Below are 14,114 nucleotides of genomic sequence, written 5' to 3'. Positions count from 1 at the left end.
AATGGATGATTGTTAGAAACGAGTGTGTATGCAACCACACCCAAGCATGCCTGACAGAAAGAAGGTCAGGAACAAGAGGGACAGACGGGTATATGAAAGGAGATTGCTAGAACTAACAGCGACGGGAGGCGTTCGCTACCGTTGCATAGCAGAAGTCAGATGGAGCACTGGGGCCCATCACACGCGAGAGTAGTCTCGCTTGGCCGGGCTCACGGACGTTGTGGTGCAGCGCGTCCGTAGGATGGGCTTGCCATGCGCCAGCGCTGTGGCTAACTTCGTGTTCGGGGGCCCGTTTCTTGGAATAGGGGCATAGTTTAGTCAAGCTCGTCGCTAGTCACGACGCTCCGAGCGGAGCATCTGCGCCAGTCAGCAGCCAGTCGCCACGGATGACGGCGACGTGTCTCCGGTCGGTTTAGGCAGAGTCCTCGCGAGAGAGCGGTCACAAACCTATGCTATTGGTCGGGGGTCATCTGTATGGTGGTGAGCATGTCTTCCCAGTCTCGATGCTGAGGCAGACCACTCAGGTTTGACAGCTCGGCAGTCTTGGTTGGATGCAATGCACTGTGAAATTGGACACGTGCAGAGCGTTACCGGAAAGAGACTTTTAGATCGAAACCTTGTCAGCCTCGAAAAGCTTGTCGCAATTGCTCGCTCGTGAAGAAACTTTCGCCTCCCCTTCCTGCTTTGCCGAGCTCCAGAGCGAAAGCGCACAACGCAGGAGAACGAATTGTCCACCGAAGGAACAGTGTCAGCAGCGCGTCCAGGGAGTCGACAGTCACTGATCAGGAAGTTGTTGATGCTCTGACCCTTGCACATGTTTGCCGTCTCGCATATACAGCGCACAGTCCGGAAGATTTGATGGCCTCGCAGGATGTCGCTTACATGGCTGGGGAAATCCTCGCATGAGCTCACAATGAGCTGCTCGATTGCACGGCATCACGGCACGCTACATGTACGATGACATGTTCAAAATGAGTCGCTGAAATCCTGGATGCAGATGTATCCGAGTCTCGTGGTCGGCGTGCAGTTGCTACACACCGAACTATTGGGCCGAGCTGGTTGAGAACACGATGTGTCCGCCCGAAATAGAGCCCCCGCGCCGAAGATCTTTTGTTTTGGGTGCTGTGGGTGGAATCGATAAGCAGGGGTTTAGCTGTCCGCCTGCAGCTAAGCAGCAGCGGTGCTACTTTGTACTGCAAGGTACGGCTCTGAAAACGAGGTCATCAGTGTGGACACAGATGTTGTGCAAGCGATCGTGGTCGCGCAGCATCAAGGTACTATCGACTCTTTGACCGCCAGTTGCTGTCGTCGGTCCATACACAGTCGACGTGTCAATTGAGTGCTGACGATATCCTTGAGATCGCCTGCTGCCAAGTTGCTGGTTTTGATGATAAGCACAGGGCATATGTCGCATGATGTACGCAACGGGCACAACCAAATGAACCCTGTAAGTTCTAGGCCTTGTCTGACAACGGTAAAATAAGTTCCACGACGGTGTGCTGTGAACAGCACATATGAACGCCGGCCAGCAGCGCTCGAATTCTCTGTTGTCACCCGGCTCCCAACATGTGCTTTGCACGGTGAGTTCTCATATGAACACGCCATCCATCAGACACGAATCGCAGAGCGCCTCAAAGCCATCGCTTATCTCGCCCTGGTCAGGAGCAGACAAGTGCTCAGCCCTCTCGCGTGACGCGCAAGCCGTACCAATTCTCTTATTCTTGCCCAGCCGCTCACGCAGCATTGTAGGATCATCACATTTCGTAGTCGTATCCTGCAAGCATATCGCTTGTAGTCGATGGGCTGACGAGCGCCATCACACGGACCGCCAAGCTGTGCAGTGTGCTCCTCAGAAATTCAGGATGGTAATACGAGCAGCTTCGGTTCTAAAAAAGATGCGAGCTCCATGGGTGCCAAGTATTGGACATGCGATTCGAAACATCCGGTGGTTACCAGAGTACGGCTAAGGCATCCTCAAGCCATCTGCACGAAGGTCGTATTGCACCGTATCGTCGGCTGCGAAGGCTATGATTGAAAAATTTGACGACATCAACCATGCGAAGTTGTACCCTATCCCACGCCAGTCATAGATTGATCGCGAGCAATCCATCGTCCAAGCAGATGTTACCTTGTTCGGATTAAACGGCATCGATGAATGTTAAGGTGCCACGGATTCTGCTCCATATGCACAATCTCGTCGTCTTAAATGGTAGCTCTCAAACCGGGTGCGAGAACAATGGATTCCTGGGTTGCGGCTTGCAAGAACCTAGAGCAACGTTGAGCAACATGCAAGATGTTCACCCGGCGGGCAGGAAAGTAGAGAAGTTGGACAGATTTCTCATGCGGGTCAGCAGAGCAGGCATTGCCAGGTGATAGATTCTTGGCAACCCACGACAAAAATTGCCGCGTCCGGCCGACCTTGTTCCAGGCTGGGTGCTGTGCTGTGCTCAGGCAAAAACGAGTGATATTTGGCAAAAGATTTGTCGCTTCTGTGGATCGAACTGTTACACTGTTAGATTGCTGCACTCAAAGATTTGGACAACCAGTTGATGCTTACCACAGTACCTCCAGATACCGCACAGTGCAGACGACCGAAGTAGACTTCAGTCTGGCGCTCTCCCAAGTGAGCTAAAGCGACTAGTTTCTCGCTGTGAGATGGTAGATGCTGATTTTACGTGCAATATAAACCTTAATTTTGCATCATCCACAGTGAACGCGCGGGTCGATTCAATCCGCTGCCAATGCTGTGCTGTCATGCTTCCCTCAGTGCTGTCGGCCAAATCCGAGACAAGATCTTGTCACTCATCAGCCTTACGCATCTGCTCGAGACGGTCGTCCGATGATGCTGAATTCGTGCAAGTGCTGATGCAAAGGAGGAGGTGAAGTCGACGTAAGCTTCCCGTACCTGCCTCCAAAGTTGCATACCGACGCCGTCGCTCGAATGACGCCAGAAATCTGCTCATATCACCGCATGCCTAAGCTCAATGGAGGAACTCCATTGAGAAATGCATGTCACACCATACTGTACCGCCAGTGTGGTTCGGCAGTCTGAGTAGGAAGATCTGGCTTCTGAAACAAACAACGGTCTCATGCGAGATTCAGCCACTACAACGGTTTGCACCAGGAACAGCAGATGTCTACTAGTAATGACTGGATTCTAGAAGTCTGCAGAGTGCTCACACGCCTTGTGCGCCAGAGTGATCTGACTAGTAGTTCCGCATCCTCGCAGGACTGCGATGGGCCTCTCCCGTTTCCAAAGCAGCAGTGAGTAGACTCTATATTCGCCAATAGCTTGAATTCGAAATCCTCATACAAACAGAGGAGCAGAAGTAGAGCCATTACATCTCACGCGGTGAGGTCCACTTCAGGCGGCTGCTCTTCTTCTGCCACTGGACGTTGGTCTTGGTTTCACAGCCTTTGTGTTCATTGTATCTCGATGGCATATCCATCGCTGCCTCTGGCTCGTTGTCAGAAACCCACAGTCAAGTTGTGCACCTTGGAACGTGCCACGTTGGTCAACGAGATGCATGTGAGAGATGAATCGTTTATCAGATGGGATACGCCATCTACTGTCTATAATATATACACGCTCGCGCGCGTTGTATAATTGTAACACAAGCTCATCGCAGCCGGGTATCCTATTCCGCGCTTTCAAATGCAAAGTCTTTCGTCGTCAAATGCTTTTGCTCTCTTTTTGGAAAGTGTCCCGTATTCCAAAGTCCGGCCGTGAAGAACACCATTCCCATTCGCTTGAACGCAATCATAGACGTCGGTAATTAACCAGTTGAGTCGGGTGTTGCGACCTTCCTCCATGCATCTTCCGCTCTCTTCATCTCTTGTGTTGAACCGCTCACATGGCCGTGAGCTGCCTCTTCTTCCTCTCTTCGGCAAAGACCTCCCTGCTGATTGCCAGTACCCTCTCGAATCCTTCTCGCCCCTTGATAGCGTTCTCCTTGAAGCGCTCCACACTGATGTCCTCGATCGCGCTCTTGATTTTCTGCCATCCGCCACATAGCGCCACTATCCGTGCTTCTTGCTCGAAAATGGTCTTCCCGCTTTGTGTCGGATCAGGTCGGTATACAACCTTCTCGTGCACGTTGATCAATTCACTCCACGTCAGGTTCTGACTGCACATTGTAACCTTCTTCGCTTTGGGGTCCACGTAGCTGACTTCGTACACTTGACTCGTGTCGCCGCTGCCGAGGAATGACTTGAGCCATTGTGGCGCTGACTGTTTGCAGGTGATGAGTCGTTCGGTGCGTAGAATGCCGGTGCTAGGGTCGAGTGTCCGTGAGAGCGTGTCGACTGCTGTTACATGCGTGGATTTGTCGTTCCAGGGACAGTATTTCCGCCAGTTGCATGTGCTGACCTCGTCCCAGGAGTACGAGTAGGAGTGGGAGCTGCTGAAGATCTTCATTGTCGTTGTCCACGCGTTCGAGGACGAGACGCTCGATATTCGGTGGGTGTGCCTCTGGCCGGGCAGCCGGCGTTTTTGGGACTAGGTCTTATCTCGCGTCTTTTCTGATGACAGGGTGAGGCGAAACAAAGGCGCGTTGGAAACGTGCGTTGGCTGAGCGTCGGCGGGTCGTTGAGAGTCGTGAGGTCGTCGGTGCGTCTGCTGGAAAGACAGTGGGTGACAGGCGAGTGTCAGCGCTGGGTGATGAAGATGGATGTGGGTCGAAAGGTCTCGAAATGTGAATATTCCCTGGCCAGATGGAAGTTCTCGACCCCCAGCCGAATTATTCTCGCGCACGGCCTGTTTCTCCGCCGCGCTTCCGGCTATCGGCTGCTTTCCTTTGCATGTGATTGGCGCCTCACCTCGTCTTCTTGGCGTCGGAGCAGCAAACATCTGGGCATCCTTGCCAACTTGGAGACCCCCAAACGTTATGCAAGATGCAAGTTCCGAATGCAATTCTGGTCACCAGCTGACCAGTATCAATTGGCGGCCTCAGGCTGATTTTTGCCATAGACTTGGTTCCCATGCGTAGGCTGGGTCCGTACGAAGCAAGAAGGGCAACAGCATTGATGACCTGAAGAAGCCACGATCGAACGACGTGATCTCAAGAATGGCCAGACTCGTCGTACAACTACGATACAGTCCCAAGGGCTCTCGGCATCATGGCAGAAACCTTATATATGCCGCTGAACGCTGCAGAGTCCCAGATACGGCTACTGGTGATAGATCCTGTTGAGCACGAGGCGACAGTATCCTGCACCATGCAGATGGCAAAGCTGGGAGAACAGGCGTTTGATGCCCTCTCTTACTGTTGGGGAAATCCAGTGAAAGACACACGCATCATCGTCAACGGAACACAGTTGATGGTAACTGCAAATTTGGCCACGGCTCTTTTCCATTTTCGACAGTCTGGCGTTAGCTCTGACGTGCCTATCTGGATCGATGCCATCTGTATAAATCAAGCTGATAACACAGAGCGTGGATCTCAAGTTCAGCTTATGGGCTCACTGTACCAACAAGCGAGGAAAGTACACGTTTGGCTCAGCGATGAATCTGCTGTGCCGCGAGCAAGTATGCAAGCACTTGCGGAGCTGTCTGAGTACATGCTGCAATATGATGCAGAGCATTGGATAAGCAAAGAGGACTCGAACTCTGTGCAGAAGTTTCCGAGATCTGCTAGCTCTTATCCAGAATGCTTACTGGACACGCGCTTGGGTTCAGCAGGAGATTGCGTTCGCGTTGTGCTGTGTGATTCACGGCAGTGGCATGATGGTGCGGTTAGACGGAATCCCTTCACACGGCACCCTGCCTTTCTTCGACGTCTATCGCCAGCTAGAGCTTACGGGATGTCGATCTCGCGAGATACGCTCCATGCGCGATTCTCTCAGAGAGTTGCTCTACCAGGTCGCAACGACAGGCTTCGTTGCAAAGATCCGGCAATTCGCGCACGAACCCTCTTACGCAAGGCTCATTACGGGCATCTTCTTGAGCTATAGACCTCTCCGAGCGACAGACCCCAGAGATAAAGTATATGGCATGTTGGGTCTGCTTCCGGGCAGTTTGGATTTGTCCCCAGATTACACGAAACCTGTGTCTGAAGTCTACACTGATCTTACTGTTGAGCTGATCAAGGCAACGCAAGACTTGGAAATTCTGCATGTCGCTTGTTCTGGCAGTGCCGATCTACCCAGCTGGGTTCCAGATCTTCGCATTCACAGACAATTCCCAGAAGCGTTCGTAGACAAGGTGAAAGGAAGCAGAGCATCTGCTGGCCTCGCGGCTGATATTAACGTGGAGGACGGTAATCTTTTGAGAACGAGGGGTTCGATTATCGATGTCGTGGAGCGCGTCGAGCGTGGCGTCCACAAAATCGTAGATGGACACGACCTTCGGGCTCATTTGTCCAGATAGCGCCCCTTATTTGATGAGGGTGCTGCGCGGTTCCCTGGCCCATATACCGAACGACAGCTCAGCGGTACATTTTGGAACGCCATTACAAACTCGATCTCGCTCCAAGGTCACAGGCGCTTCAACGAATCGGATGCTGAGCTATGCCTGAGAATAATGCAAAATGACAACACTGTTGAAGATGCGACTGCCGAAAAATTTGTCATGCTCTGTACCGAGACCTTGGAGAATTATGATGTTCTCTTGACTGCCCAAGGTCACGTTGGTCAAGTGCCAAAAGGTCGAGTTGAGGCCGACGACAAGTTACTGATGCTTGCCGGTGCTGGCGCGCCATTCACGGCGATGCGTCAAAGGATCGGCGACAAGGAAGCATTCGCCCTACGCTCCCCATGTGTCCTGCTGCCCTTTGATCCTGATCCAATCGATGGGAAGTACAAACTGGAACACGAAATCGCGACCAGCGACTTTCTGGTTAGACGAGCAGGACTCGGAAGCTGTTCGGAGACTTTACAGGAGTTAGGGAAGCAAGCCGTACTTGATTTGTTCGAAGAAGTGATCATTTGTTGAACAGCATCCTGTCCCTTGACAAAAGCTTCCCTTTCATGGCATGCTGACTTTGAGGATTGACCTCGTTTGCAACCCAGCAAGGCCAACGCTTGTCACGATGGCAAGATGAAATCAAACCCAGTGTACGTTGCCTACATGTGGACTCAAGCCATTCTTCCAAAATAGGCCGCATGAATGGGCTCAAGGATCTGAAGGAGGTCCATGCCCTAAGCCAACCCCAATCGAATAAAGTGAACAAGACTAAGCAAAAAGATACACAAAGCCGTTGGTTGAGCTTCCTGTCCGTCCAACTTACCTGCCAAAAAACAAAAAAATCATGCAACGAATGAGGTCCTACCCGGATTCGACTACAACACCGTTAGCTTGGAAACAAGACACAAGGATATCAGGAAGCCTTACACCGGGGTTGCCAGAAGCTTTCAATATCGGACAGACAGAGCAGTCCTTCTCAAAATCTGGAATGATAACCACTCTGGATCACAAGTCAGGGGGTCGAACACGAAATTATTTGGTTCGGTTAACTGGCTTACACATCATAGAACCCATGAAAGGTGTATCACGTGATGAGGTTTGAGCTTGTGAAACGTATATGATGGTTTGATGTTGGGGTGGAGCCGATGTCGGCGTTGGGGGTGGTCTTTTGCCTCTGTGTTTGAGATGGTCGTGATGCATTGTTGTTTTCGTGAACTGCGTCTTCGATTTTGTATTGTAGTTTGACAGATTGATGCTAGAAGGCTTAGCCTTGGGGGTTTATGGCCACTCGTTTTTCTGCAAAGCGTTTACTGTCGTGATTCTGTGAAGGCGAAGAGTTCTGTCACCCATGCCTCGTAACAGTCAAGGGAGAAGACCTCTTGCCAAAACGATTTCTTGCGAACTTGATAGCACTAGTTGTGCCTGGAGAATTCATCGTCAAGTCGGCGTTCACGAAAGGCCTGCCAGCGATCCCGATTCTCTCACGTTCTGCTGGGTAGCCCCATGAAATCCTCCATCTCTCCTGTCCTCCTCCCGGCAACACCATCCTCATTCACATTTCGCCTAACTCTTAGTGCTTTCCCTCTCGAAGTACTGCCTTGAACCTCCTCTGTGTCCCTTGGGACAGCATCATCTTCACCCACAATACGGGCAATCAGAGTTGCCTTCGCCTTTGCGTCCTTCAGGCGATCGTCGAACTCGCTAACATCATTCTCATCATTCTTCGTGCTCAAGCCATTCGGATCACTGAGCGCCGCAAGTCTCTCGACATGCTTTCGCAATCGCTCGTTACCGTTGAGTGGCGGCATGACCGAATTTTTCGAAGACGCCGAAGTATCGTCTGGTTTCCTTGAAGACGATAATCTCGCTTCCCAGACAGCGGCTCTCCCATTCAGCTTGCCCATCTCGAGGAACTTTTCGAAACCTTTCTCGAGGCCGAAAGTACGGCCTTCGATTCGTCCGGATTTGGCGCCATCTGCGACGCCGAGATCGTAGCCTTCCTGACAGTACCGGTCTTCTAGATTCAAGACATCTTCAAAGACGTCTGTGTTCGTTGGAGTTGTCATGTTGATGAAGTGCAGTCAGAAGTTGCAGCGCAAGGGCAAAAGTATTGAAGGATGAGTCAGCCGTGTCAATATTTGTTTGGTGTTTGATAAACGATCGCGAGGCGGCCGACTGGCATCACACTGCAGCAGTGCATCTTTGAAAGAAGTTGTCACATGGCACTCATGCAGTGGTGAACGTTGGAGTTACCAGCAAAAGGTGCATGGCTCGCGTTCTGGGACGCTCCTTCTCCCATTGGGCACCAGGCTGGAAAGAAGCCAATGGCTTGACGACACGCTTTTACCGCCAACCACGACTTGAACTCCATCTATAACCGGCCTCCTCCCCAAAACTCCACACTCCTTCGTCTCATCACTCCTCCACGACCTTATCTGACATTCGTCACCGACAGACTGCATCGGGGAAGAGTGTGTGGGTTCCAGCGCCGGAGCTTACTGCCACGAGTCGTATGCGAACTTCCCGCCGAGCCGCCGGAGATCAAGAATGGGCCGCATACGACGACCTACCCTCCACTCGCGAAGGTGCAACGAACAGTGCATCTTCTGGAGGTCTGTACGATCGAGCAAGAGCTATGGAGATGAGTCGTGGAGACCATACTGGTGTCGCTAGCTCCGCGGCTAGAACGTCACTGGCCCAGCCAACCTGGCTGTCAGAAGCGGTCAGCCAAGCGTGAGCGAACGACGCCGAAGGGTTTCGCTTCTCCAACGCCAGCCTTCTTGCCTTGGAGGACCCCTTGCAACGATGACGTGAACGGCTTGACAGGACTGCACATACATGTAATTAATGCCCCTCCGACAACCCTGTAGCCATCATGCTCTCCTCTCCTGTAAATCAGCCTTTCAGACACTCACAGTACAGACACACGACTTGAACGATATCTATTCACCATGGCAGCCAAAATAATGACTGTCGAGCCATCGCTCGCGAGCAGCTACAGCTCGCGCTCCCACAGCCGACCATCGCGACGAGCAGCCGACCTGATTGAACGACTGAACGACCTCGAACACGAAAAGCGATCAAGACGACACTCGCACGCTGGTTCTCTGGTTCTCGCTCGTCCCGGCGCCGATCGATCTGTAGATGACATCAACAACGAGATTCGCGCTCTCGAAGCCGAGAAGCAAGCCTACCGATACGAATCCCGAGCGAGCGAAGAGCGCGATCTTGCATACAAATTTCGAGAACGAGCATCGAGCGAATCTCCTCGATCACGATACGGCAGCGAAAGAGATCTCATCATTGAAGAGGACTTCCGTCGTCTGCCAGCGAAAGAGTACGTCCATGAAGAATATCGACGAGAGAGGAGTAGACCTCCTGAGGAATTGGTCTTGTACGATCGTGAACGGTATGGGCCAAGAGAAGTTGTCTATGAGCGAGCGAGAAGCCCTCAGCGCAATGTGGTGCGCGTGCAAAAGGATAGGAAGGGACGATTAAGTCTGGTTAGAAGTTCGCGTTGAAACATACTGTGCGGCAAAGCAAAGAGGAACGACAGGTAACACATTGGCTGCTGGGACGGATGTGAATAAGAGATGTCAGTCCTTTCAGGAGACGAAGAGCGCGGAGCAATTGAGCGGACAGTAGTAATACTGCTCCAACGACTTGACGAATTCAACGACGATTATATGCCCATGCACTCACCAGACCTGGCAACGCTTGCCCAACACCAGTCTCCTTCCATTCGAGCTCCGCGCACAACGCTTCTCGGTTTACCCACTTCTACACGACTTCGCGAGGCACACATTGCCATGGCACTCACGCCATCGCGCATAGTCTGAGTTATCTACAGGCGTGGAGCACTGCAGGCGAGAGGCTCTTGCGATCCAGCTCTCTCCGCGTTCCGCCCGGCTATCATTTTACTGGAGAATTGCAACAATCTGCACAGCCTCTCGGTTTCTCAGGAGCAATGCCCTTGCCGCCACTCGCCCATGGCTGTGAACTCCAAATCGATCTGGTGCACCGGGTCACCATTGAATTAAGCGTCGACGAGAATACAGAGCAGCGTCATGATTATGTGCGACCAGCCACGGCAAGGGCATCATGCCACCGCCACGCCCACACGAACCGGTCTCAAGAATTCAAGGTTCAGATGTGGCTTGCTTCTACTATAACGATATTTAACCTGAGAATAGCCAGCCCTTTAATGAAAGGTGTCTCACCAGACGCGACTAGCACATTTCCACTACTTCCAATGCTGAAGTTTAGGTTTTCAGACACAGAGGCACCGAAGTCATTGATCATGATTACAGTTGATGTTGAACTGATCTGTCAAATGACTGATTTGATTCAACTCGATGCATGTTCCGAAAACTAAATGGAAGAATCTTATCTTCGCTTCAATTCATTCAATGAATAGGGTATCTCTTGTACAAGTCGCTCTAACATTATATAGTTATATCCGCGCTGATAGAGTATATTTACATGACCCAAGCAGCAATACCAGCGACAACAGCCGCGAACCCAGCGAAAGCGGACTCTGGAGCCGCACCTCCAGTGTACGGAGTCGGGCCCGAACCAGGCGTAGTGGCATTCGTACCATTGCCGCCACCGATGACAGGAACAAGGCTTGCAGTTGCAGTAGGAGCAGGCTGATAAACCGGAGGAGCATTTCCAGAAGTTGGCGATCCAATAGCATAAGTCAAAGCAGCGCTCGAAGAAGCTGGAGCGGAAGTCGCTGCGCCAGAAGCGGACACCGTACCAGTAGAAGTCTGCTTGTTGGCAGGGTAATCAGACGATGCCAGGAACCCATTGCAAAGACCACCATTGCAGCTGTTGTACGCGCATTGACTATCCGAAGTACAACTCGCTTGAAAGTTTCCGCAAACACGAATACTCAGATTCGTAATCGCCCAACATTGCGCTCCATTGACGCATTGTTCCGAGGCTCCGCATGGTTTTCCCAAAGGAATTGAACCTGCTGGGGCGTTGATTTGGGTTACGCCTGGAGGTTGGATGATTGTGCCGGAGAAGATGGAAGTTGTGCCGGATGGTGGAGGAGTTGTTGAGGTGGGTTTCGTGAGGCCTGCGGTCGCTGTTGCGCAGAAATCACGGATACGAGCGGCGTCTTCACCGCTGCAGGTTGTGAGGTCGCATTGGCAGACTACTTCGGCTGTGCCTGCTGCGATGCATTTTTTGTAGGTTTCTTGACAGTCTTCTTCGGCGTAGACAGCGGCAATTGCTGCGGCGAGGAGGATGAGGGTGGAACGCATGGTTGTGGTATTGTATTAGGTGTTGATCTTGGTGACTAGTGATGTTGTTGGCGATGTCGTTCAACGAGAGTCCGGCGCCGATGAGACGCAGCGAATGTCAGTGATGCTGAAATGGGAATGAGATGAGATTTCTGGTAATACAGAAGAAAGCGGAAACCAGCAAATCTTATAGGAGTGATGCTGCCACCATGTATCAGGCAATACCATGTCCTGGTCCTGGTTCTCTTCAGTGTCTAGTCGAAACCAATACGAGGCACCGGCCGGCCGGGCCATTCATGACGCTGCAAATGGCGCATCCCGGTCACCTATTTTGATACCTTTGCCACACCATGTGGCTGTTTTCCAGAACGGAGAGAAAGCTTCGCGTCTTGGCTGATGCATGAATGTCTTATAGATGCTTAGAATAGTACACTTTCTCTTTCTGTTTGTGCGTACTGTGCAGTTGACGAAGACGGCGTTTGGTGATTCGCATCGGATGGCATTTGCCATTGAATGCCGGGCCCCTGCTGAGCCACATCGTCATGTCAGTAGTAATCGGAGGCAGTCTGGACGTGTGACGGGTGGCAGCTGCTCTCTGGCACGCTGACGGTCTAGCCCGCGATCATACGCGGAAGACTTTGAGATCTCGTGAAGGTTTGCCGTTGAAGCGCTGAGGAGGACCGAAGACGAAGAAGAGGCGGAGTAGAAAGCCAAAAGGTCGGCGACCGCGAGCCAGGCGGCCTGTGCACTTTCTGTGCCACCTCGCAACTTGACTTCGACCATGTAAGCCTCGAACAAGATAACGTCGCAACACGGCGGCTCACAGCCATCTGCTATTGTTGCAGTTTGCAGCGAAAGCAACCCGTCGTCCTGCGTCATGAGACGCCGATTCCGATGCGAGAGATCTGGCTCACAGATGCGAGCAGGATGAGGACCCCACTTGAATTTGGACTGCTTCATGAGGAGTATCCAAAATCTGGCCTCTTTGAGCCGATTGACCTAATCGCTCGGTTTTCCTTACTGCTTGAGCTCATACCAAGCGCTCTGGTTGCCAAGATCTGGTCGCATCATAACCCGCTATTCCTGAGCAGGTCATTGTCCCGTACCATATCCAGTTGACAATACAGCTACATGAGCATTGCGCGGCTCCCCGAGCGCGTTGTTCATGCTTATGCGGAGGGCACCAGCTGGCTGCTGCATTCTTCCGCCCACGAAACGAGGTTTCCCAAAGAGTCATCCGAAGGCTGACTAGGCGATACTATCAGCATACCGACTACTCCTGGTTTTTGAGAGTCCTCATCGAGCAAGCTGAGACACGATACTGCAGGCTTGCTGTAGATCGCATCTTCGCTGACGGCAGTGGCCACCTGAGAAGAGTGTCAGTCCTGTGCTTGCGCGTCAAAAGCAGCACCGAAGAAGAACCATTACCTTCTTGGGAAAATCATCGTTGAAGCCCATTGCAATCTGCACGTCTGGATCACCATCGTAGAAGACGTAGGTGCCTGCTGCGATTAGTAGAAAAACCTCGAAAATCACATTACCGTCTTAACACACCATGGGCTTGTGCTTTCATGGGCTCTGATTTTCCATCCGAAGCAGTAGCGTCGCGCAATTGTGACGCCTCTTGCGTGCCTGGAACGAAGTCCAACTTGTGAAGCATACGACTGTTCCCAGCAACGTTGGAATAGAAGATATTGTAGCAACCAGCACTGCCCGGATCTGTGCACTGAGCGAGCTGGATCGGATTGTCGCTTGGAACATGACCCCTCACAGCCTCCGTGAGTGTGTACGTCGTCGCGGCCACATCCCACAATACCTTATGCATACGTTTGAATTTGGACTGGATGAGCGTGAAGACGCAACGCTCCACGCATCGTTTCTCACGAAAATATGAAGAGAGAACCATGGCGACGGCATATGCGAGATGATTCTAAGGCGATGTCAGCAAGGATAAAACAGGCCCCCATTGTCGCAACGAAGAGACTCACCGTACAGGCGCAACCAGGCGGATGACCCAAATCCTCGGACATGGAGAACTCATCGTGAGAACCATCAATATCCTTCAGAAGCTTGCTGGAAACTTTTGGATATTCCACCAGTCTGATTGGGACCTGTGGAGCAGGAGGACCATAGCGGTCCCAGTTCGGCGACTCTCGCTTTGCTGGACCAGCCGTGGGAAGTGCCTCCTCAAGCTTGACGGCATCCAGGCCAAAGCTGCGAGATTCAGGCGAGGCGCCTACTAGAGCCGTCTCGTATTCGGAGCATGCATTCCTGGGGAATGTTTCTGCCACGATCGCGCGAACATCGTTGAGCAGGGCTCGCGGACCGGCCGCGGCGGCATTCAATCGCGTGGCGGTGATCGCGCCGATGAGAGTGTGGACAACGCATGCAACGGCGGCGACACCAGGAAGCTTCGTCATGGTGCTATAGCGGTAGATGTGCTTGATTTCGTATGTTGTTGT

At 52.2% G+C, this 14,114-nt stretch overlaps 6 protein-coding genes across 6 annotated transcripts; 2 read left to right on the top strand and 4 right to left on the bottom strand.

Moving 5' to 3' along the window:
* Positions 1–3,850: 3,850 nt before the first annotated feature.
* On the bottom strand, positions 3,851–4,417 carry RHO25_006932 (uncharacterized protein; the record flags this gene model as incomplete). The annotated part of the gene is made up of 1 exon (XM_023597726.2): positions 3,851–4,417. The coding sequence occupies one exon, from the start codon at positions 4,415–4,417 to the stop codon at positions 3,851–3,853; it is 567 nt and encodes a 188-aa protein (XP_023452520.1).
* An 800-nt stretch (positions 4,418–5,217) lies between these two features.
* Positions 5,218–6,931, top strand: RHO25_006931 (uncharacterized protein; the record flags this gene model as incomplete). The annotated part of the gene is made up of 3 exons (XM_065602857.1): positions 5,218–5,610; positions 5,678–6,316; positions 6,368–6,931. 3 exons carry the CDS (start codon positions 5,218–5,220, stop codon positions 6,929–6,931), a joined length of 1,596 nt encoding a protein of 531 aa, XP_065458929.1.
* Positions 6,932–7,884: 953 nt separating this feature from the next.
* On the bottom strand, positions 7,885–8,469 carry RHO25_006930 (uncharacterized protein; the record flags this gene model as incomplete). Its single annotated transcript, XM_023597724.2, has 1 exon — positions 7,885–8,469. One exon carries the CDS (start codon positions 8,467–8,469, stop codon positions 7,885–7,887), a length of 585 nt encoding a protein of 194 aa, XP_023452663.1.
* An 885-nt stretch (positions 8,470–9,354) lies between these two features.
* On the top strand, positions 9,355–9,924 carry RHO25_006929 (uncharacterized protein; the record flags this gene model as incomplete). Its single annotated transcript, XM_023597723.2, has 1 exon — positions 9,355–9,924. One exon carries the CDS (start codon positions 9,355–9,357, stop codon positions 9,922–9,924), a length of 570 nt encoding a protein of 189 aa, XP_023452662.1.
* A 957-nt stretch (positions 9,925–10,881) lies between these two features.
* Positions 10,882–11,673, bottom strand: RHO25_006928 (uncharacterized protein; the record flags this gene model as incomplete). The annotated part of the gene is made up of 1 exon (XM_023597722.2): positions 10,882–11,673. One exon carries the CDS (start codon positions 11,671–11,673, stop codon positions 10,882–10,884), a length of 792 nt encoding a protein of 263 aa, XP_023452661.1.
* A 1,148-nt stretch (positions 11,674–12,821) lies between these two features.
* Positions 12,822–14,072, bottom strand: RHO25_006927 (uncharacterized protein; the record flags this gene model as incomplete). The annotated part of the gene is made up of 4 exons (XM_023597721.1): positions 12,822–13,019; positions 13,081–13,154; positions 13,207–13,582; positions 13,641–14,072. 4 exons carry the CDS (start codon positions 14,070–14,072, stop codon positions 12,822–12,824), a joined length of 1,080 nt encoding a protein of 359 aa, XP_023452354.1.
* Between the last annotated feature and the right edge of the window lie 42 nt (positions 14,073–14,114).

This window comes from Cercospora beticola, chromosome 4, assembly GCF_033473495.1.
Source record: "Cercospora beticola chromosome 4, complete sequence".
NCBI classification, from domain to species: domain Eukaryota; kingdom Fungi; phylum Ascomycota; class Dothideomycetes; order Mycosphaerellales; family Mycosphaerellaceae; genus Cercospora; species Cercospora beticola.
This window is presented reverse-complemented; position numbering and strand designations above follow the sequence as displayed.